A 24,254-nucleotide genomic window follows, 5' to 3' on the forward strand; every position below is an offset into this window, starting at 1 on the left:
GCAGAGGGTCAGAGGCGTGACTGGACATAATCAGATTTTCTGTGTTATACTGACACCTTGTGGCGAGTATTGTGAGACAGAGGAAGAGAGAGGCGTACAGGAAGTCATACTTTACCACAGAGAGCATGAAAACTTCAGTATTTGCTGTCTTCTGAAGAAATCATACTTGATGACTACTTGACAATATGTACTAAACATTTTAGATCAGTTTAAAATGTGTATTTAGGAGTTTCAGTGGGAATTGAGATAATTTTATTTGCACGAGTGACTTTCAGCTGAAAACAAAGGATGTCGCTGTGATGTTTGTGGTTAATAATAGGCGTGAATAGAATTCAGAGAAGTGTAAAAAAAACAACCTGTAGCTTCCGCTCACGTCCTCAAATCACGTCACACCCACCGGTTAAAAAAAGATCTACTCTGAGACTGCACTAAGATAAAATACTAACTTGTATTTTTAGAAAGAGTTTTGGTTTTAGTTCTGCCTTCTTTCAATTCTGTCTCAGCTGAAAATAAAAATCAGTTTATCGAAAATTGAAATTAAAAAATTTGTCACAGATTAGTGCAATACATATTTGAGACAATGTTGACTTAACCTCTATCTTACACACACTTAGAATTGTAGTTGGCTTTTCAGATTCAGATTACTTTATTGTCCATTAGATTTGCATAAAATGGAAATTTGTCTTTGGCACTGGCATATAACACGCACACATACTCAAGTGTAAGGTGTGCATGTGTGGGCGGGATTGTACAAGTCAACGTTCTTCTTTGTTGTTTCATTTCCCTAAACCCTACCAATCGCTTTCGGCAAAATTCAGCACTTAAAATTCATGTTGAGAACAGAGTGTGGTTGACCAACACATTTCCTGTTACACAGAGAAAAGCAAACGTCAGACTAACAAGAAAACTGTTGTCCTGAGGTTAGAAATGAGATTGTCGCATACGCCCATCGTTTCTGCCGTCTATTTCCCTTATTGAACTTCAATACACAGCAGATATATGACTCGACTCAGCAGCACAGCCTCTACATGTGCAGGCCAATGAAAAATGTGGCTTGTCAAGGTCTTCAGTGTCATATGTAAGTTATTTTTTGGCAATTGCATTTATTTTTTGTGATTTATCAAACAAAGAATACAAAGAATATATGTGGTTCCCACTGAACATTCATTGCAATTTGTTTTGACAGGTTTCACTACTGTGTGTGCAGCTCAAATTGGTAAGAAACATGTTTGTAATGTTTGGCCAGTGTGTCGATGTTTTTATTTATATTGCATTGACTTGAAAAAGCTAGTTTTGCCTATTTTTTTAAAAATCATTAAAAACGTCTCACATTTTCTTTGTGACCCAAAATACACAAATAATTACATTCTCAATTTAGCTCATATATTTAGTTGTGGTTGTGAACTAAATTACCCGTTAAATGTTTTGATTGCCTGTTCTGAAACCGACCAAAACAATGTATAGGAAGTGAATCATGAGGCAAGTTAACATGAGGAACATGAAATACTTTGTTGGCATGAGAGTGCCACTTCCTACAATTGGGCACCTACTAGTGAAAGTTTGTATTTCAGTATTCTGGAGCTCCAACTTTGTTTTTACACGGTTATGATTTCTGAACTCTATTATCCATCTAATAACCCTGTTCCGGTGTCATCCAGTAGTGCGTGTGGTAGATAAAGTAACACCTGATTATATACTGTTATGTACAGTGTACTACAATGTGTGGTACTGCTAAGAAATGTATAATGGTAATTTTTTTGGAGAATATGTCAGAGGTGTTTCAGCTCTGGAAATGTCTGAGACAACAGTTGTGTTGTATTAAACTGCATTTTACTGTCAGGTGTTTTTGTTGCTTTGTCCACCCTCTTGTGTAGTATAACATCGGCTATTTCAATCCGTATGTCAGCTCCATTGAAATTATATGATGCTTAATTTAATTGGGTTTTAGTGTCCACCTTTATGGTGGTTCCATACGGGACCACAGCAGTTTATTTAGGGATGCAACTAACCAATTTTTTTTATTATTAATTAATTTGCAGATTATTTTCCCAATTAATTGATTGTTTTGTCTATGAAATGTAAATTCATAGACCACAACTCAAGGGGATGTATTCAAATTGCTTGTTTTAATTCGACCAACAGTCCAAACCCAAAGATATTCAGTTTACCGTCATATAAGACAAAGAAAAGAAATAAATCTTCACATTTGAGAAGCTGGATCCAGTGGATGTTTTTGAAAAATGACTGAAACGATTAATTGATTGCCAAAATATTCGATTCATTTTCTGTCTATTGTTTTGTCGATTAATCGTTGCAGCTCTAAGTTCATTATTACTGCTTTTGCTATTTCAAGCTCCACCTGAGATGCAGATAGAGCAGACATGCTGGCTGTTCTGATCTAAATTCTGTTCTGTACACCTCTCCTCTCCTCCACCAGTCACCACCGTTCCTCCAACCACTCCTCTGCCGACGACTACAGAGAGTACAACTGTCTATGGTGAGATTTTAACCTGGAAAGACATTACTTCCTGAAATAAAGTCAGTATTTCAAAAAGCATAGGTGATAGCTTTTGCAAGCAGACAAGTCACCCATAATCAATATGTACATCATGGTTTGCATTGACTTTGGATAGTAAAACCTACAAACAGATGCATGAGAGAGCAGAGTTAAAAGAATTACATCTAAATGATATATCTTTGGCAGTAAAGCTTTCAAACTGTGACTCAGCAAATGTCGCCCCGTGAAACCACTATGGGCGTTGTCAAAAAGTTCTAACACTTATCCACCTCGTCGAAGAAGTCTGTTAAAATTAGCAGAATGAAACTGAACGGTTGAACTGCTGGAATAATATGTTATTCAAATATTAACTCCAGTTCACTTCTATTTGTAAGCATGTGTTCTGAAATAATTTGAACTGCAGTCTGTAATGTTATGTATTTTGAAAAAACTAGTTTCTAAGAGATGGCATCAATTGTATTTATTTAGATTTTGGGGCCTCACGTGGTTGATTCTTAACTGGTGGGCTGGGCGATATGGAGAAAATCAAATATCACTATTTTTGACCAAATACCTCGATATCGCAACAATATTGTATGGTTGACTATTGGTGCTTTTACAGAATAATATGACATTTTTGATAGATAATCATCAGTAATGTGGATATAATGACAAAGTGGGTAAAGGCAAATAATAGATTAGCTAGAACAGGCTGGTAAGTTCTGAAAATTGCATCAGTTTACTGTAATGCAGCCTTTAAAACCAGGAAAAGACAACACTCATGCCATATTACGATATTATGATGACCTAAAGAACAACGAATTTCACATTAAGGCTCCTAATTAAACTGACCTAAATATGCATGGCTATTTCAGCAATATGTTATTTTAAATTGAATTGATCGTAATCTAAATATTTTTGATACACTTGCAGTGCCTCCTGTACCATCTCTGCAGCTACTGTCAGCCTGGTTGGATGTGTTCCCTTCTGAGAAAGTGAAGTTAAGTTGTAGTGTCACTGACAGCTCCGACTGGACCTTCACCTGGTATAGAGATGAACAAAAACTACCAGATCCAGATCCAAATGTGTCTTTGTCTGCAGAGGGCTCAGATATTACAATCACTGCAGCAACACCAACATATACTGGAAGTTATTCCTGTAAAGGTCTTCACAAAACAAAGGGCGTTACCACTGCAGCTAGTAATTCAGTCAAACTCACAGTCAATGGTAAGTTTTGTTATGTTCCACTACCCGTATGTGTGCTGAGTGTCGACACCGTATATAATATAAAATAATTGAAACGGTACCTTTTTCTTTCTCCCCTCTGATTAGCAAACAAATTGGGCTTAAATTTCGTCGAAGATTTTTAAGATTTCTTTGCATATTTTCAGACCCACCTAAACCATCTCTGAAGTTGCTGAGTCCTTGGTCGGATGTGTTCGAAAACGAGACGGTGGAGTTTGGCTGCGAATTCGACAACGATGAGTGGATCTCCACCTGGTACAGAAATCAAGAGCAGCTCAAGGAGGACATGACCGAGGATGCAGTGGACTCATTTCTCAACATCACAATGGACACAACCCTTCAAGGAGGCTTTGCCTGCAAAGCTTACCACGAATCCAGGAAAGTCAGCTCTGGATTCAGCAACACAGTTGATGTCAGAGTTGATGGTAAGTTTAGTTATGTTCCATCACCCGTATGTGTGCTAAGTGTCGACACCGCATGTAATATAAAATAATTGAAACAGTACCTTTTTTTTTCTCCCCTCTGATTAGCAAACAAACCCAAACCCACTTTGACCCGCAGTTCAAACTTTGACACGATGTACCCCGGAGAGTCCGTCACCTTCACGTGCAAGGTCGATGTGTCCTCTGGATGGGTTTATCTATGGTACCAGGGAAATCAAATTAAAGCATCTAGTGGTAATACTTACACCGTAGCGTCTCTAGACCATCCTGACAGTGGACAGTACCACTGCCAAGCCAAGAGAGGCAAAGATCTATTCTACACAGATGCGAGTGACGCAACAACTCTGCAGGTGTCTGGTAAGTTTACCTGTGAACTGTGTCATCACTTTGCCACCAATTAGGTTAAGCCACTTCATTCATATCTACATACATGAACTTTTATGCACACATCTATCGTACTTTCATCTGTGAAACTGTAAGTTTAAATGGCTAATGATGCACTAAACATTCCTGTGTTCCTGTCTCCTTTTCTTTTCTGATGCAGTGAGTCATTTTAATTGGGTTTTTATCTTAAATTTCGTCGAAGATTTTTAAGATATCTTTGTATATTTTCAGACCCACCTAAACCATCTCTGAAGCTGCTGAGTCCTTGGTCAGATGTGTTCGAAGGCGAGACGGTGGAGTTTGACTGCGAATTCAACAGCAATGAATGGATCTTCACCTGGTACAGAAATCAAGAGCAGCTCAAGGAGGACCAGACCGAGGATGCAGTGGACTCATTTCTCAACATCACAATGAACACTCAAACCCTTCAAGGAGGCTATGCCTGCAAAGCTTACCACGAATCCAGGAAATTCAGCTCTGGAATCAGCAACACAGTTGATGTCACGGTTTATGGTGAGCTTTCATGCCTCTCTGTAGCTTTACATTAACACGTGAGAGTGGTATTGATCTTCTCAGCTCTTACTGAGAAAGTGAAATCAGCATATTTCTCAAAATGTCACAAACAATTGTTTCTTTTTAATGTTAATATTCAACTTCGTCAGCATACAACTTCATTTTGGGGGTCAAATGTTGATGTATATGGCTGCTTTACAGGTTTTGTGTAGCAATGATGTGATGTGAACTGCCTTTTTCTGTTTTAGAAAACACACCAAAACCAACAGTGAGCAAGGTTCCTGGTTTTAATCCGATGTATGTTGGAGAAACCGTGAATTTCAATTGCAAAGTTGATGTGTCCTCTGGCTGGGGGTATCAGTGGTACAAAGATGGATTTGAGCTCTCTACTACCAGCGAATCCAACAGCATCCGTCTTGCTCTTTCTGATCGGGGGAAATACTGGTGCAAGGCCACCAGAGGTGACATAGTATCAACAGACTTCAGTGAGAAAATACCACAAGATGTTCTTGGTAGGTAAAACCAGCAAAGTAATAATATTTAAATGATTGTGTTTAATACAATGTGAAATGAAATGCTTAAAAAGCCTCCAGGCTGCTCTTGAATTCAGCGGAACTGCATTTTGAGAGCATCTTGCTTCCGTTATTTTATGCACCTTGTGTTGAAACAGGATGTTGTGGTGTAGCATGATGCAGGGAGGAATGGCTCAAAAGTGTGTATATGTACATACAGTACAATACACTAGCAGTGTACTGTCACTTAAGGAGAGGAAAGGATGATTTGTGTAAGGGGAGGGTAGTTGACTAACAAAGTGAAAAATGTCAGAATTACTTGTTTTAACAGTTAACACATGCCACTGTTGCATTTTAAACTTGGTCTCAATGTTTTCGAGGACAAAAACTAACCTTTTGTTTATGAGCTCAGTCCACAGTTTTATAATTTAAGGCATTTTTGCTTTGCAACTGTTAAGATAAGATAAGATATTCCTTTATTAGTTCTGCAGTGGGGAAATTTGCAGTGTACAGCAGCAAAGGTGATAGTGCAAAAAACAAGATGCATCAGCTAACACAGTAAAAAAAAAAAGAGCTAAACAAAGTGTTACAAAATATGAACCATTTAAATAGAAGGAAGTATAAAAATAGTAGCAGTATATACAGCATTGACAATAAACAGACAATTAACAAAATTGCACAAGTGGAAAATGATATTGCACTTTTTTTATGCGTTTCTTTTATGTGTTTCTTATCTAAACCATGTGAGTCCTGGAATATTGTGGTTTGAGTGGATATCATCAACATCATTGTACCTTGGATGCTTAGGTTGACTGGCCTGTTAGGCATTTGTAATGAAACAAATTCAATGAGGATCTTTTTAAAAATATATATTTAGTATTTAAGTAGTCCTGACACCGTATAACTCAAAACTTTACTTTGTCCTCTTTTATGTGAACTTGATTGTTTTTCAGTTTTGTTGTGCATTATATAAGCAGATGCTACATGTTTTTAAGCTTTTGCTTGTACATTTCTTATGCTTTATACTGTACAATGAACAATATTATCAAGTTAACTCTATGGTTATGAAAAGTGGCTGATGTCTCTCTCTCTTTCTCTCTTTAGAAATTCCCGTTCCATCTTTGGAGCTGATCACACCGTGGTTGGATGTGTTCCCCACTGAGAGTGTGAAGTTGAGATGTGGTTTGGGCAATAGCTCTGACTGGACTTACACGTGGTACAAACAATTACAGGAGGTCCAAGCTGATAATGTTGTGTCTTTTGACTCGAATAGAGCTACTCTTTCCATCAGCTCTGCTGCAGTTGTTCATGGAGGACAATATAACTGCATGGGACACTTGAGCGACAGGTCTGTCAGGAGCAACTCTAGTTCTGGACTTACTCTCGAAGTATATGGTGAGTTTTCTTTTTTAAAATTTACATAAAAATACTTATTTTGGGGGGGGATTTATAATAATCGTTTTCTTCATTTTAGGTACAATTAACCATTACAGTTCATTACAGTTACATACTGATGGCAATGGCGTGTTTTCTTACCCTCAGATAAGAAACCCAGAGTCTTACTAACACAGGATCCAGAGTACCAGGTGATGTTCTCTGGAGAGTCCGTTGCCTTTAGCTGTCACATTAATGTCTCTAGTGGGTGGGAGTACCTGTGGTACAAAGATGGCAATCCATTTACCGCATCTGGAAACAAGTATCCCATCAGCCCTGTTGGAACAACAAATACGGGATCATATACATGCAAAGCAAAAAGAGACAGCCTTGATCAAGCCTTCCTCACTGACTCCAGTCAGGCTAAACACCTTGAAGTTAAAGGTAAGCTAAATGCTGGCGTTAAAAGAGTTTTCCAGTTGTGTTTCTGCAGTGCATCTCTGGTCACTTATGATCCTATTATCTGGCTGGTCTGATGTTTTATGAACTGTTTAATCATAACTGTTGATATTTCTTCTTTGTGTATTCAGAGAACAAGCCTAGGCCCTCGATGACTCAGCAGCCAGGTGTTAACAAGGTGTACACTGGAGAGTCTGTGTCCTTCAGATGTAAAGTTGAACTCTCGTCTGGTTGGGAGTATCACTGGTACAAAGATGAAACAGAAGTCCTGACCAATAACAGCAGTTTTAACATCCATAATGCCAGTTTATCAAACAGTGGGACTTATAAGTGTATGGCCACAAGAGACAGAACCATGTACAATACAGACCACAGTTATGGATGGCTCTTGGGCGTATTGGGTGAGTCAAAGAAAATAACTTTATGTTGATGTTTATTAGAGTAGTAATGCTGGCTTAACCTGGTTTTGTAAATTCCATGCTATAAAATGTTACGGTGAAAATCAATTAGAAAGAGGATATATCTAAGGATATTAGAAAGGGGCTAATGTGTCTGTTTCTCTCCAGAAATTCCCGTTCCATCTCTGAAGCTGATCACACCGTGGTCAGATGTGTTCCCAACTGAGAGCGTGAAGATGAGCTGTGGGATGGACGGCACCTCTGACTGGACATATACATGGTTCAAAGACGGAGAGCAGGTAATAGATAATACTGTATCTTTTGGCTCGGATGCAGCTACTCTCTCCATCAGTTCTGCTTCAGCCTCACACCGTGGACAATATACCTGCAAAGGAAGACTCAAGAGCCGGTCTGTCAAAAGCGACTTCAGTGTTGGACAAACACTTCACGTTTATGGTGAGAATTTTTTCATCTTATTTTACACACTTCTTTAACAGAATGAAATTTTCAATTAATTGTTATTTTGACTTTTTTATGACACACTATACTATGTTCTTTTTCTATACAAAGACTTTTTAAAACATTTTCGACATACTATATTATGACTTTTTTTTCAACATACAATAATACGTATAATACGACTTTTTTTCGACATACTATACTATGACTTTTTTTAAAAATAAAATTTCAAAAAATCATAGAGCAAGTTTAAAAAAAATTTAAAAGTCATATTATAGTATGTCGAAAAAAATGTAAAAAGTCATAGTATATTATGTCGAAAAAAGTAAGAAAGTCATAGTATAGTTTGTAAAAAAAAGTCATACTATGGTATGTTAACATTTTTTTATAAAGTTATAGTATAGTATGTCGAAAAAAAAGTCATAGTATAGTTTGTCGAAAACTTTTTAATAAAAACAGTCATAGTATAGTATGTCGAAAAAGTTAATGAACAAAAGTCACAGTAAAGCATGTCGAAAAAATTTCATGAAAAAAGTCATAGTATAGTATGTCGAAAGATGTCATGAAAAAAGTCATAGTATAGCATGTCAAAAAAGATTCACAAAAGAGTCACAGTATAGCATGTCGAAAAATGTCATGAAAGAAAATTCATAGCATAGCATGTCGAAAAAATTTCATGAAAAAAGTCATAGTATAGTATGTCGAAAGATGTCATGAAAAGAGTCACAGTATAGTATGTCGAAAAATGTCATGAAAAAAGAGTCATAGTATAGTATGTCGAAAAATGTCATGAAAGAAAAGCCACAGTATAGCATGTCGAAAAATGTCATGAAAGGGAGTCATAGTATAATATGTCGAAACATTTCATGAAAAAAAGTGTCATAGTATGTTGAAACATTTCTCCAAAAAGAGTCAATGTCGAAAATTTCCTGAAAAAAGAGTCATAGTATAGTATGTTGAAAACATTTCACAAGAGTCACAGTATAGCTTGTCGAAAAATCTCTTTAAAAAAATTCATAGCATAGCATGCCGAAAAATTTCATGAAAAGGAGTCTTAGTATAGTATGTCGAAAAATGTCATGAAAAGGAGTCATAGTATAGTATGTTGAAAAATTTCTCCAAAAAGAGTCAATGTCGAAAAAGTTCATGAAAAAAGTCACACTATATGTCGAAAGATTTCATGAAAAAAAGTATACTATGACTTTTTTTCGTGAAATTTTTCAACAAACTATAATATGACTTTTTTTCATGAAATTTTTCGACATGCTATACTATGACTTTTTTTCGGTAAAATTTTTCGACATACTAAATGTCGGAAAAAAAGTCACACTATAGTATGTCGAAAATTTCATGAAAAAAGACTCATAGTATGGCATGTTGAAAACATTTCACAAGAGTCACAGTATAGCTTGTCGAAAAATGTCATGAAAAAAAAGTCACAGTATAGCTTGTCGAAAAAAATTCATAGTATAGTTTGTTGAAAAAACGTTTAAAAAAAGCATCAAGTTAAATGTCCGCTTCTTCTTACTCTAGGTTGTGCAGTGTGATATACATTAAAATTCTGTCATACTAATAGCAATTTTATTATCATCTCCCCATAGATACAAAACCCACAGTCACACTGATACAGAATCCCATACACAATGTGATGCATACTGAAGATCCAGTCACTTTTAGCTGTCACATCAATGTCTCTTCTGGATGGGAGTACCAGTGGCACAAAGATAACAGTCTCCTCGACGTATCTGGAAACAATTACACCATCAAATCAGTTGTGATAACAAACACTGGATCATATCAGTGCCAAGCAAAAAGAGGAACCGACACAGTCTTCTTCTCAGACAAGAGCCAGGGTGTGAAATTCACCGTTGAGGGTACGTTTTTGTTGACTTACCTCTTAACATTTTTCTGTACGTGTTGAAAGTGTTCATCACAGTTTTAATTGGGTTTCTGCAGAGCGCCCACAGGCTGAGATAATCCTGTTAACTGGCTGGTCCGAGGTCTTCTCCACTGACAGCTTGGTGCTCAGATGTGGGGTGCAGGGAAATCAGGACAGCTGGAACTACACATGGTAATGTACATCAAAAATACCAGTTAACACTAGATTCAAGTTTTCCAAATGCATTAATGTGTGTACTGTGGATTCTTACCTTCTAACAGGTTCAAAGATTGGACACCAATCGATCATGTTCCCTCTGAGAAATATTCAGTCACACCCCAGAATGACCCTAATCAAAGCCCGTACACCTGCAAGGGCATTCGCAACGGTAGACCATCTTATTCAAGAAACAGCGATTCTTTCCAGACCAAGAACCTTCGTGAGTATAACTGAGGTCTGGAAGTTATGAGTTTTTACCCTGCAAATATTCTGTCTCACTTTCATTCCCTGTTTTTATTTTTAGTTTTGAAGAGGAGGGTGCTTCTTTCCATCTCTGGCTGTATCTTCTTTGGCATCATCGCCGTCTTCCTTGGATGCATTGTCCTCAGAGTCATTCGCAAACCAGGTTTTTCTTTAGTTTTTGGGACTTTTTGAGTACATGGATTCTAAAACTCTGCATTGTTAAATGTTATTGCTTGTAGTAACAGAATGGAGCTTTAAAGTGTCAGACTGACACAGTTAGCGACTAACTGGTGAACAAAGTGGAGCATTTAGTAGCTAGATATTTCCCTGTGGAGACTTAAAAAAAGAAAGGTGATAGAATAAAAAGGTGTTATTGCAGGTTTAAATGTGACTGCTTCATTATATATTTAATCTTAAATTAACATACAAAAGCCACAATGAGGTGACTTTTTTTCTTTTTTTTTTTTTAACACAGCTGATGGTGAAGACAGGCCAGAAGAGGCGGAGCTATTTCTCACCATGGCTCAGCTAAAGGAGCGTGATGGTACGTTGACACCACCTTGCATGGTTTGTGGTTTTGGTCGCCATTTCCACGGAAACAGACCCACCAGTGATTCATTTCTGAGCTATGTTAGAAATTACCATTTGTGAAACTACTCACTGACATTTTCGAGTCTGACTTTCAAAGTTTGCCTATAGCCGTTGGCGCTCTCATGTTTAAGTTCCTTCCTCCCTCCTGCAGATGCACCCTGTCCACTAATTCAGTATATCACCGATGCAGAACTGAATGTTCCACCTAAAGGTAAAGAACCCACAGACGAGTAAAGCAGATGATACAAAAGCTGTATTATTATGCAAGTGTTTTGAAAGTTCCCTAGGTTTATCCCTCACTGATATATTTGCTTGGTTGCTTTTTTTTTTTTTAAAACAATCTGACCTGCAGAAGCCGACGAGAATGGCACGATTTGCAGTGAAACAACACCATTACCAATAACCACGCAGGAGGACCAAGGTAATAAAGTTTACTTAAAAATGCATTTTCTCTGTGATGACGCTGTGTCAACTCCTTTATAACTGAGACACAATGTATTTCTAATCCATGTTTCCACATCTCTCCCTTCATGTCTTTCTAGCCGTGACGAGTGAGAGCAACGATGCAACAGAAAACAACGGTGGGCTGGTTTCCTTTAAATAATGAGTCACTGAAGCTCTATTTGCATCAGTTCAGTAGATACTTATAGACTTGCTAGAGCCCAGTGAGGCTTTAATGGACATTTGGATGTATTAAAACTGGAGAGAGAATCTCGCTATAGTGTTTTGCATACCACTAGCGGGGCATCAAATTCAAAGATTTAACTTCTTTGTAGTGTTGGATAAAAGTTGAGTAAATTCATTAACATTCGTTCTCTGGGGTCTGTAAATGTTTGTACCAAATTTAATGGGAATTAAAATAGTTTAGATGAGATATGGACCAACAGACTGACATTGCCATATAAATGTGTACATATTTGTTCTGCACTGAACATTACTTGGTAGCACAATACTGTTAGAGTTGTACATAGCATTTTATTTTAACATCATTGTATTGATGAACTGTTAAAGGCACTGTTAAAATACGAAACATTATTTATGTAATCATCAATCATATACATTGTTAGCTTTTTTCCTTAGTAGTTATTATATGCACTGTACATATGTGTTGATCTACAGGATAATTATCAATGTATATAAGTTACTGTTTCAACTCTTAGAGCAAACAGCTGGGGCCAGATGTATAAATGATGTGTACCCACAAAAAAACATGAGTACGCCTTTTCCCACATATAATTTCAACTTTAATGACTGTGTTATTATTTTGCAGTCTACACATCTAATAATTTTGAATTTTCTATTAGTTTTAATTTGTATTTTATTTGTGACTTTTCGATTTCATTTTAGTTTAGTTTGTGTTTGCTAGTTTAAGTTGAGGCGAAACTCACCCAGTCCTACAATGACAGATTTATAAAACAGAATCAAGGAGAGAATGCATATTTCTGTTTTTGCGTGTACACACTGTTTTAGTTGTGAATTTTATGCATCTGGCCCAAGATGTGAGTGAATGTAAGTTAGTCTTCTCCAAAGCTTATTCAATATTAAATGTTTCAACAATGAACATTATTGCTTTCTTCTTCTAAATGATTATATTTGTATACATTAGGTGCCACAGAAATACCATTCAAGCATTTTGTGTCTCTATGAAATTATCAAAATAAAAAATACAAAAGGTTACCATGAGTGTTCATTCAAACTAATACTGATATGCACGATCACCATGTGACTGCAAAAAACACACATTCGACCTATGGGGATTTAACAGGTATGTCGATTTGTGGTTCAGTCAGTGGGGAGATGTTGTCCATTGTGTGCATCTGTAACAAAAAGACAAAAAGGAAAGACGGTTATTATCCAGATAAACTTTAAAATCCAATTTATTTACCCAAAAGAAGCATATAGAACATACAGAATACTGACTCACATCTACTTGAGGATATCAGCCAGTCTCTCCACATAGTACTCGTAGTTATCCTGACAATCCTCCCAGGGTGCAAAGCTCTCGTCCTCCTTCTCCACATACGTTTCCCAAATATGTACGAAGTCAGACGGCTTCATCATCCGCAGTTTGCAGCCGGCGCCTGCCAGAGCCCGGAGCCCTTCTACTATCTCCGGCTCCTCCCACTCAAAGAGACGGGAGCAGAACATGCAGAGACGGACCTTCTTGCGCTGCTGAAGGATGGCGGCCAACTTGGTTAAACAAGCCACACAGGGACTGGATGATACGTACCATGTGACTTCATACTCTTGGGAAGGGTTAGGAAGCACCTGGAAAAGAAAGAGTGGGGATTAAAGCAGGAGTAGGCGAGATTGGAAAAAATATGATTTAAAAAAAAGCTATTTTTATAAAACAGTCACTATATCCTGACAGTAGTGCATGAGACAGGTAATCTGAAAGAAATCATGTGCCTCTGTGTCCTCCAGTGGTCCTAATGGCATCTGCAAGATTTCAAAGTCCGGAAGAAAACAACAAATCAGAGCCGAGCTGCAGCCTGCCGTCTCTGAGCAGCTGTCAATCACTCGCAAACTCCGGTCAAACTAGGCAGCGCTGATCAAATATGAATCAATATTCTGTTACTGTAATGCCTATTTCTCACCTTAAATGTTGTCAGAAACATCTTGTAGTGTACTGTTCAGCTGTAAAATGAGAAAGTTTGTGACCTGGTCGCCATGTTGAGATACAAACTTTCTCATTTTACAGCTCAACAGTACACTACAAGATGTTTCTGAAAACATTTGAGGTGAGAAATAGGCATTACAGTAACAGAGTATTGATTCATATTTGATTTGGAATGAACAGCCAATAGGAACGCTCTCTCTCTGAAATGATCTGGCATTGGCCAAAGTCTCCCGTCAGCATTATCGTTTTACATATAACATTATCACAAGATAAATTCTTTGCAAACTAATGGAAACCAGACCTCCCATGGGGTTCACACACTATATATGTGTTACATGACATTACAGTAAGAAAAGGCTGAGTGTGAGCGTTCATTACCTGTTGAAAGAAGGCCTCTTCGGCATGAGCTGTGGCATGTTCATCCTCCATATAACCTTTCAGGGGCTCTGTGGTGCCTCCTGGTGTATCCACTCTGAAACACAGCAGGGTCTTGTTCCTCCCCGATGAGTACTCCACGTTCCTGAACTGAAACTTGAAGTAGAACGGGCTCATCTGTTCCCTGGCGGAGATTGAAAGGGAGAGAGTTTCCATAATTCTGTTTTCTTTTCAGTGAATACCAAAAGCAAATGTACAGCACCAACGGTCATCATCAGGACTTTTTTAGTGCATGAAGGTTAAATTAGCAAGAGAGCAACACATTCAGCATGATGTATCCGTCAGCGGTGCTTTCAAAGTTATCTGTCACCTCTAATTGTGGTGCGTGACAGTGTAACCACTTCCTCGCCTAACAGAGAGCATGAGTCACTCATTTTGTGATGGATTTGTCAGCCATCCAAGACACAAAAAAAGAGCGATGATAGCGAGTCTTCGAAATAGACTACGGTGACACAGTGAATAGAATATTAATAAGGCTACCGCAGAGCAAACTGATGTTTCTATAAATATTTTTCATCATCCTATGATCTGTAGATGTGCCAGGCCCCTTCGTGACTCAGCTGTGCAAAACAACATACCCGTCCTGTCTCTCTTTATTAATCCATTGTTATACTGCATATGAATAGCCAGATGGATTTTACAAATAGATCTCTTATATCAAACAGCTAATACTCAAAGGGCAGACACTGGGGAACAGATGCTAGGCGGCGTGATATAGCAGGGGGGCCCAGCATCTGTGTCGGCTCTGTGACTCATCCCTATTCTTACCGCTGGGTAAATAAGGATGGCAGGTGCGAGTGATTACTATCCTTCCTTACTGAAATCAACTATTGAACAAGCATTGTGAACAATATGACTTACTGAGACACATGAAAAAACTACTTCATATACAAAAGAAACCAACAAATGACAAAGAAAGTTGTGTCAAAGAGACAGTTGTGTAAGAATGAGCATGTATTAATCACTCACCCAGTGACAATCTCAAACGGTGGCAGTTCTATGGGCTGAAACTCTCCATTTTCTTCACTGTTTGTTGCCTCTGCTCCCGTTGCGCCTCCACTCTGCCCATTTGTCTTCTCCTCATCCGTCTTGGGCTGCTCGGGGGTCTTCTCTGGGGTCTTCTCTGGGGTCTTCTGGGGGGTCTTCTCGGGGGTCTTCTCCGGCTTTTTCACAACTTTGTCAGGCTTTTTCACACTCTTCTCCTTCCCTTTGTCCTTCTCATCGTTCGTTTTGTTTTCTACCTTCTTCTCTTTCTTCTTAACACTGACCCGGTTGTTTCTGTCGGCCATGATTTTGAGCAAGTGGGTGAGAGTGTTAGATAAAAGAGAGGGAGAGCCAGAGAGAGAGAGATAGCTCAGGGTAAGTAGAGTGATAACCCTAGAGCATTTACAGAAATAGATCCCATTGTGTGCCGTGTTCGGAGTCACAACATGTGCATGTCTGGCCGGGGTGAGGGATAGGTTAACACACTCCGCCTCTTTCCATGCTCTGGCTGCTAAAAGGCCAACACAAGAGTGAGAGCCCATGTGTTGCATAATGAACTAAAGGGCAAGGCTGCACATAATATCTTACACACTTAATACAGCTGGCAAATAAAGAAAGGAAACTATATTCTGTGTATAAATGCACAACCTCAAACAACACAAGTGGCAGCACATTAATCCATCAGGCTTTAACTGTCAACAGGCCAGCAACAGGCAGGTTATTAATAACGATGCCTGGCGGTGTGTGTGTCTGTGTGTATGGGGTAACCAGGGGTCTCTTGATACCGGACACCACTTTTGATTGTGCCAACTCCAACGTCCCGCAGCTCGTTGGCGAAACACAAAGGCCAGCGAGAGGGCACCCCAAATAGGGGAGGAACGGGTTGCGGTACAAACAACTATGCACACTAACACCAATGTGTGTTTGTCTCTGTTCACATGCACACTAAGGCCTCACTTGCACTCTTGTTCATAGCACAATCAATCTATGAAATCACCCTGCATCAATATGGCCCTCTGCTGGGGCCATTGCGTGTGGGAGGGGGAAAATTGGTTTTGTGAGTGTGTGTGTGTTTTTTTGCGTCCATGTGTAGACAGAAAATGGCTTTCTGCACTGCAGATGTAATAACTTGAGGCATGAGGGAGAGGGGTGGGCGGGAGCGGGGCAGTTCAATTACAATTTCCTTTCCTCCTTCAGTCTCACTCTCTGCCAAGTAATTCATTTCAGAGGCAATTACCAATAAGACCGCAGCCCAGCCTGCTCGACTAACTCGAATGGATGAGCTGTCACAGCCGGGGGCGAGGGAGGTAGGGAGAGAGGGAGAGAGAGAGACACTTCAAGCTGCTCCACATACACTCACAAAACAACAACACACCCATGGGGATGAGCAGAAAAAACACTTTTCAGAGCCAAACAAGCCGACACATCCACACGGATATCTAGCAACACATCTAAATCCACAGAGAGGTCCTGCGGTGATAATCATTAAGATCACAGCAATCTTTGATAATTATGATCTATGGAGGGGAATCTCATTGTATCTAACACAGATTAACACACTTTCTCTGAAGTGGTTTTCAGCTACAACAAAAACAGTAACGCTGGGATGAAGCCATTTTGCAGTGAAAAAGAGATGTAATCCTTGTGACGGTCGTTATAATCACCATCTATTGCAATTCCTTCACAGTCAGTCATCAGATTGATTGATGCCTTCTGATGTAGCATTAAAGAGCAGTAGCTGCATTTCCTTTCCTGCCATTTATTTCTAAGCACTTTAATAATAAGGTTTTTTTTTTAAAGCTTAGCTGGCTTTGAGAAAAGGGCCGCGTAGGATGTGACTGCTGACTGCCTGCTGACTCAAATTTAACTGTAATGGAATTACATACAATTACCCGGCCTGGCTCCCCACTGGCCCAGCCAAGAGTAACAGAGTCCCTGCGTTAAGGCAAACACACACACACACTGCGACGTTCACAGTTTCCCCTTCGAAGCGAAATATTTCAGCGAGGTCAGACAAAGCAAAAGCCAATGTTGTGCCACATCTTCCACACATCTTCTGCTAGTTTTCAGGAGCAGAAGCAGGGTACAAACCAATATTAATTCGTAAAAGTTCTAAAGTAGAATTGGACAATGATTGAAAAAGCAAAAAAAAAAGTGCTGATAACGAAAATGTAATTGACCTCCACTCTGACTCTGAGTTATAAAGGACTGGCAGAGAAAAATGTAAATGACTTAGAGTCCAAATATTAGATATATTAAACAGATTTCAGCTTTTCCCCATTGGCAAAAAAAAAAAAAGGTGTGACGCATGCATGCATGAGTGCACTCACATCTGCAAACTGCACGCACCTCTGCGTTAGGAAGTTAAACTTGTTTATTATGATGTCCCAGTGATGAGGCATACATACAGAGAGAGAACAGTGGATTATGCAACCTCTAGGGTTATTGTATATCAGTGAAAGTAAATCAAATGCTACAGTATGCAGTAATGGACAATTTGGTTATTGTTGGTATGTCAGTGCACAAGCTGTGTTTGGGGGTTGGGAGGATAGAGAGTGGGGGCTTTGTGGTCTTGCGGTTGTCTGAAGACCCTGGACCTGGCAAAATAATGTCAAAGTAAATGCTTTAGTATTGATCTGCTGCTAGTCCCCTCGGTCCATAGCTGTGGTATGATAGTCCGTATGCAGGCTACATGGTAAACAGACAGCAATCCACACCTACTGCAGTCTGGAAACGGAGCCTCTGTAATTCATTTCATCTAACGTCAAAATGATGTGTAGTATGAGGACTATGTTATGTTGCTAGCTCAGTTTCCTCAGAGAGAAAAGAGAGGTTAGGAACCAAGAAGTAACTTTACTGCAGGTATAAAGCCTTCAGTTGCTATTTAGGTAAAAGAAATGCGTGACTCCTAGCTTTTAAGTCCATAATAATATGTAGTTTGCTTTGAGGTAGATGAGCGTCTCCAGGTTCTTTGGTAAGACGCGGCCTCTCTCTGGCCGCAGACCGCGCCCGGCAGCGGTGAAAATGCTCTCCACTACGGTGCCACAAGCAGGTATGGTAAACGCCCTCTTGGCCACTTGGGCAAGCAGAGGAAAGTCAATCGCTTTACGCCGCCAGTAATGCAAAGCCTCCTCGTCCGTTGGTTCCTCTCGTAGGTAGACGGCCAACTCCTGCTCCAGGCTCTTGGCCTGCGTCGTGGGTCTCTGCTTGATGAAAGAGAACAGCTTACAGGGCCGGGAAAGCGAGGAGATCGGTGATGGAGCTGGGGCGGGAGGGGTCTGGGAATGAGGATGAAGGTCTGTGTTGGAGTCTATGGGGCTGGAGGCTGTGGAGGAATGTTTGGACAACTCCTCTATGAGAACTTGTCTGTGCCAGTCAGGGTTGCTGCTCCAAGTGAGCTTGAACTGGGGGTCCAGGGTGGTGGCAGTGATGTAGAGAGGGTCCTCCAGGACCGGGGCCAGACGACGCTCTACGGCCTGGCTGAGGCCCGCCAGGAGAGAGGGACAGTGGGGGGTCGACGTCTCGGAGAGATGCTTACGAAGGCCCAGCACGCACGGCAGAGCCAGGCTGATGGACACGTGTCTGTCTGTCTGCAGGTCTGCCTGTCTGTCCCCTTGCACCATGTCCCAGGCCTCGGTGAAGGGCTCCAAAGTGTCAGTGAGTTCCCTCAGCAGGGCTCTCTCTGAACCACCCAGCGCCAGCTCCCCCGGACCACTTACCTCCTCCAGGAATTCCACTGAGTCCAGCAGCCGCCGCAGCACCTGCATAATAAAAATGAACAAAACAAATAAACTATATTATTTAAAATTAGGGAAACACACTCAGAAAAAGCTAGCATTTCTCAACAGCTTCATAATCAAGCTATGAAATTAATGCTATTATGGACACATGCTGCATACTGGTAACACTTTATAATAACCTCCCTATTTAGCATTTATAAGCAGTATAAACAACTAAAAAAGTGGCTTATAACACTATAATATAGTAGCGAGCATATATTGGGACGTTTTAAGTGTTTATTAATGCATTTTTAACTATAACTCTTTATGTGAAATCTCTTTAACTGCTGCAACTTATTATATAAAATATGTAATCATAAAATTGTTGACATGCATTAATAAACAATTATAATGTCATTACAAACACATTATGGTGTGTTATAAATAGATTCCAAACATCAACCAAATAAACTCATTTTGCAGTGAAATATTTCTACCAGACAATAAAGTATAAAACATATACAACCATCAAATTCTTAACCATAATTTTCTTAAACTTGCACGTTGAATTTGCACATCGGTATACTACCTCATTTAATTTGTATTTAAAACAAAAACTGCAACAAATTTGCACACTTTGCTAATATATATATAGTATGTTATTCTATGTTTATATTTGTATGTTAGTTGTAGTAGTATTTTTATAGTTTATTCTAATATATTCTTTATATTGTGTATTCTATAGATATGTATCTCTGGTGTTGATATGTATATTTACTGTGCATTGTCTGGATAACCTGCTGCTGTAACATAAGAATTTCCCATTTGGGATCAATAAAGTACATCCATCCATCTATTTCAAAAACTAGACCTATTAAAGTTATTTAACATGGTTGTGCTTTCTTCTACCTTGGGTAGGGGTTTCTCAACTTTAAGAGGCCTTAGTTCCTCTACTGTAGGAGGAGTTAAAGTACATACTATACATGCCTTAAGCTGAGCAGCCCAGTCTCTTGCTGCAGGAGGGGTATTTCCTGGTGCCCCCAGGCTCAACCCAGGACCATCAAACACCTGGCTGAGTTTCTCCGGTGGGACAGCAGAGGTAATGTAGTTGTAGAAACAGGCAGCCTTGGCCAATGTGGAGGTGACCTGTGGACAGGAGCGTAACCCCTCTCTGACGCACTGTTCAAGAGAGCGGGAGAAACAGTCCACTCGACAAACACCGAGACCCTGCTCCCATGAGTCCTCCCACTCTCCTTCCTCACCATGGCCATTCTTGATCCTTTCCTCCACATTGTTACCATTGCCCACTTCTTCTTCTTCGTCCTGCCCGTTAGCAAAAGGAGGTGAAACCAGGAAACCGGGAAGACAACACGGCTTTACTGTTGTTGTTGTTGCAGCTGCTAGGAAAGGGTCCGCAACTACACGAAACGCTCTCCCGGACACGCCGTGAGAGTGACATACTTCATCAAAATCTGAAAGCACGCGATTCCCAGAGCTGCCTCCAGTCAGGGGAAGGCACGCCAGGAGAGCTGAACGCATCTGCCAATCAGATGTCAGAAAATGACAGGTGACACCGAGGTACCTACAGAGAAAGAGAGGGAGAGAGAGAGAGAGAAGTGTATTCATCAGTGAGGGAATCAAACCAAGAGGGAATCATGTTGTTTTTGGTTGATTTTACCTCCTTACCCTGAAGTGGCTCCAGTTAAGCCCCTCCAGAGATCCAGGCTGAGACTGAGGGCCTGCGCTGATGCCAGGGCCTGACGGGTTGCTAGCTGGGCCTGGTAGGCGTAGGCTGGGAGCAGCTGGCTCTGGATGTAGTGCTGGGGCTCAGGGGTGTAACGTGGCTCCAGGAGCTGAAGCAGCTCTCTGAAGCCTTGATTTTCCACTATGGACACCGGCTGCAGATCACGCACTATCATCTTAGCTATGGCCTCGGAGATCAGAACCTGTGGTGACAAAAAAAACCAATGTAAATTAGAGCAAATTATTTCACTGCAATGCCACAATAAATAATGCAACACTAAATAGTAGCTTGGTTATAATGCATCTCAAGCGATGATGGATTATAACTAGGGATGTCAAAATTAATGCGATAACGCCAATTTGTTTTAACGCCACTAATTTCTTTAACAATATCGATATTTCGGAAGTTGTAGTGGGCTCAGTTTTAAAGCTGGAGTGAAGATACTGGTATCATGTGAAACTAGAAGAACTAGAATCCATTGGTACCAATCATGTCATACTATCTTGTCACTAAGGAGGCTAAATAACGCTCCAAACTTACGCTAAATTTTGGCGAGTTAAAACTGGCATGGCGATTTTCAAAAGGGTCCCTTGACCTCTGACATCAAGATATGTTAATGGAAATGGGTTCTATGGGTACCCACGAGTCTCCCCTTTACAGACATGCCCACTTTATGATAATCACATGCAGTTTGGGGCAAGTCATAGTCAAGTCAGCACACTGACAGCTGCTGGGCTTGAGTTTGCCATGTTATGATTTGAGCATATTTTTTATGCTAAATACCTGTGAGGGTTTCTGGACAATATTTGTCTGTATATTTGATTTCCAGTAATAAATATACATACATTTGCATAAAGCAAGCATATTTGCCCACTCCCATGTTGATAAGAGTATTTACATACTTGACAAATCTCCCTTTAAGGTACATTTTGAACAGATAACAAAATGTGCGATTAATTTGAAGCCATAATTATATATAACACACACCTGACGTGGGTCATGTCTGTCAAACTTGGTCACCCCTCCTCCAGATCCTCCACCTACTCCTCCCTCAAGAGCTCCCATTCCTCCAACACCTCCTCCACCTCCCACTCGAGGACTGATGGGTTGGGTGTAGCGGGTATTCCCTCCATTTGTGGTGAAAGTGTGCAGGGAGCCAGAGGAGTAACCCTCTCTCTTCATATCCTTCCTTTTCACAAAGTCATCATACATAGCCTGGTGCTTCCGCTGAATGGGATGGGAGAGAGGAACAGTAGTGTTATTGGTTGTGCAGGTAAGAATACTGTTCAGATGTATACATCTCTACACCATACTGCCTTGTTATAACATATATGTGGAAAGGATATACAGTATGGTGTAGAGAAGTAACTGTCTTTTTGCAGTCAGCGGACACTGTGTGGTATACATAAACAGATGCTGTAGGGCCAGATGTTTCAGCTGATGACAGACATATAGAGAATACTGTTCAGATGTATACATCTCTACACCATACTGCCTTGTTATGACATATATGTGGAAAGGATATACAGTATGGTGTAGAGAAGTAACTGTCTTTTTGCAGTCAGCTGACACTGTGTGGTATACATAAACAGATGCTGTAGGGCCAGATGTTTCAGCTGATGACAGACATATAGAGAATACTGTTCAGATGTATACATCTCTACACCATACTGCCTTGTTATAACATATATGTGGAAAGGATATACAGTATGGTGTAGAGAAGTAACTGTCTTTTTGCAGTCAGCTGACACTGTGTGGTATACATAAACAGATGCTGTAGGGCCAGATGTTTCAGCTGATGACAGACATATAGAGAATACTGTTCAGATGTATACATCTCTACACCATACTGCCTTGTTATGACATTATGTGGAAAGGATATATATACATTATGGTGTAGATAAGCAACAGTCTTTACAGTCAGCTGACACTGTGTGGCATGCATAAACAGATGTTGTAGGGCCAGATGTTTCAGCTGATGACAGGTGACATTTTATTTTGAAATCATTACCTTGAGATGCGTTACGAAGTTGGACGTGACACTCCTCTTTGCCTGGATCCTGGTGCCACAAGCCTTGCAGTTGGACTCGATTTTGCCATTTTCACCTTCAAACACAATATTAAAGTAATCCAGAATAGACACCTTCGAGACTGACGCCATTTGGAGCCCACAGTTCCTCTGCTAGAAAAGTAAAAAAAATCAAACTTGCAATCGAGGACAATCTGAGATAGAAATCTCAACCTCGCCTCTAATCATAAGAGCGCATGCAGGCCAGCGTGTTTACTTATCAAAATGTTGATGCCAGCTGCGCAGACAAAAGAAAATGTAATTTCCAAACGAGAGTTGCGTCTAAATCGGCCACAATCTGGCAACACGGGTTTCCTGCGGATGTCTGCAAACATCAATAATATAATAGTGAAGCTACATCCGCTGTTTTCCGCTGCTCCCATCCGTCGTTAGGACGCAAGTGAAGGGGAGGCAGAGCGGCTGTGCTTCATGGAGGAATACAGCACAGTGTTATAATTGGACCAGGAAGTACAACACAATAAACGGGAGTCTCGTTTCCATGCTTCGGCTGTTCCCGGAGATGCTCGGCTGTCCTCGGTCAAGAGGAGAGCAGTTTTTTTCCCCCTCTGATTCCTCTAAACACTTGCAATAATATTCCAATTTTAATGTAATTAAATGAAATTAAATTAAAACTGGATTTCTGTATTGAGATTAACAGAATACAAATACTTAGATAAATATTTAATTACTTTTTTATTTTATCATTATTCAGGGAAAAAAAACTAAATACAAATATTAGGCTTACATGAAAGTGCCAATCTAAAAATGCCTCCTTTATAAAGAGTTAATGAGTTGTAAATACTGGTTCTATTATTGGTTAATAAGTAATTTACCATTGCTAGACAAATGTGTTATAATCAATTAAGTAGAATGTTTCTTTTGCTAGGTTGTGAAAAATACCCTTACTGATAACAGACTGTAAGGGACAAAGGAGGACGGTCTACTACAGGACAGATAATAATGCACTATATTCATTTTAAACAGTCTCTTCTGCACTATATTCACTTTTTTAATAGTCGTGTATCACAGCTGTTACCCTGCACTATATTCACTTTTAACAGTTTTCTTCATCTCCTTGTATTTTTATATCTGGTATATTTGTTTGTACTTTGTACTACTAACTTTTTACTGCCTTTTTACTAACATGTTTTGCACTATGGAACTGTGATGCTGGAAACTTGAATTTCCCACGGGATCAATAAAGTTACTATCTATCTATCTATCTATCTATTATTCAGGGAAAAAACAGAATACAAATATTAGGCCTACATGAAGGCCTCCTTTATAAAGAGTTAATATGTTGTAAATACTGGTTCTTATTATTGGTTAATAAGTAATTTACCATTGCTAGACAAATAAGTCATAATCAATTAAGTAGAATGTTTGGGTTGCTAGGTTATGAAAAAATACCCTTACTGATTACAGACCGTAATAATCATAAAAGGTTTTTTTTGTTTTATACAGCACT

General features: G+C 39.7%; 3 protein-coding genes across 3 annotated transcripts; 1 reads left to right on the plus strand and 2 right to left on the minus strand.

Moving 5' to 3' along the window:
- Positions 1-10: 10 nt before the first annotated feature.
- Positions 11-12,777, plus strand: LOC119490271 (titin). Its single transcript, XM_037773552.1, has 19 exons — positions 11-1,078; positions 1,187-1,216; positions 2,438-2,497; positions 3,431-3,724; positions 4,273-4,542; positions 4,801-5,082; positions 5,331-5,594; positions 6,699-6,989; positions 7,137-7,412; positions 7,559-7,828; positions 7,994-8,281; positions 9,886-10,158; positions 10,241-10,355; positions 10,445-10,602; positions 10,687-10,788; positions 11,101-11,169; positions 11,368-11,427; positions 11,569-11,637; positions 11,759-12,777. Exons 1-19 carry the CDS (start codon positions 1,048-1,050, stop codon positions 11,818-11,820), a joined length of 3,264 nt encoding a protein of 1,087 aa, XP_037629480.1. The 5' UTR covers positions 11-1,047; the 3' UTR covers positions 11,821-12,777.
- apobec2b (apolipoprotein B mRNA editing enzyme, catalytic polypeptide-like 2b) lies at positions 12,176-15,852 on the minus strand. Its single transcript, XM_037773592.1, has 4 exons — positions 15,241-15,852; positions 14,215-14,395; positions 13,141-13,484; positions 12,176-13,033 (listed from the first exon to the last, which is right to left on the minus strand). The coding sequence occupies exons 1-3, from the start codon at positions 15,804-15,806 to the stop codon at positions 13,143-13,145; spliced, it is 1,089 nt and encodes a 362-aa protein (XP_037629520.1). The 5' UTR covers positions 15,807-15,852; the 3' UTR covers positions 12,176-13,033; positions 13,141-13,142.
- Positions 15,853-16,264: 412 nt separating this feature from the next.
- On the minus strand, positions 16,265-23,837 carry si:dkey-109j17.5 (zinc finger BED domain-containing protein 4). Its single transcript, XM_037773568.1, has 5 exons — positions 22,730-23,837; positions 21,706-21,945; positions 20,661-20,920; positions 19,962-20,556; positions 16,265-19,016 (listed from the first exon to the last, which is right to left on the minus strand). Exons 1-5 carry the CDS (start codon positions 22,877-22,879, stop codon positions 18,171-18,173), a joined length of 2,091 nt encoding a protein of 696 aa, XP_037629496.1. The 5' UTR covers positions 22,880-23,837; the 3' UTR covers positions 16,265-18,170.
- Positions 23,838-24,254: the final 417 nt, after the last annotated feature.

Source organism: Sebastes umbrosus, chromosome 6 (assembly GCF_015220745.1).
Source record: "Sebastes umbrosus isolate fSebUmb1 chromosome 6, fSebUmb1.pri, whole genome shotgun sequence".
Taxonomy (NCBI): domain Eukaryota; kingdom Metazoa; phylum Chordata; class Actinopteri; order Perciformes; family Sebastidae; genus Sebastes; species Sebastes umbrosus.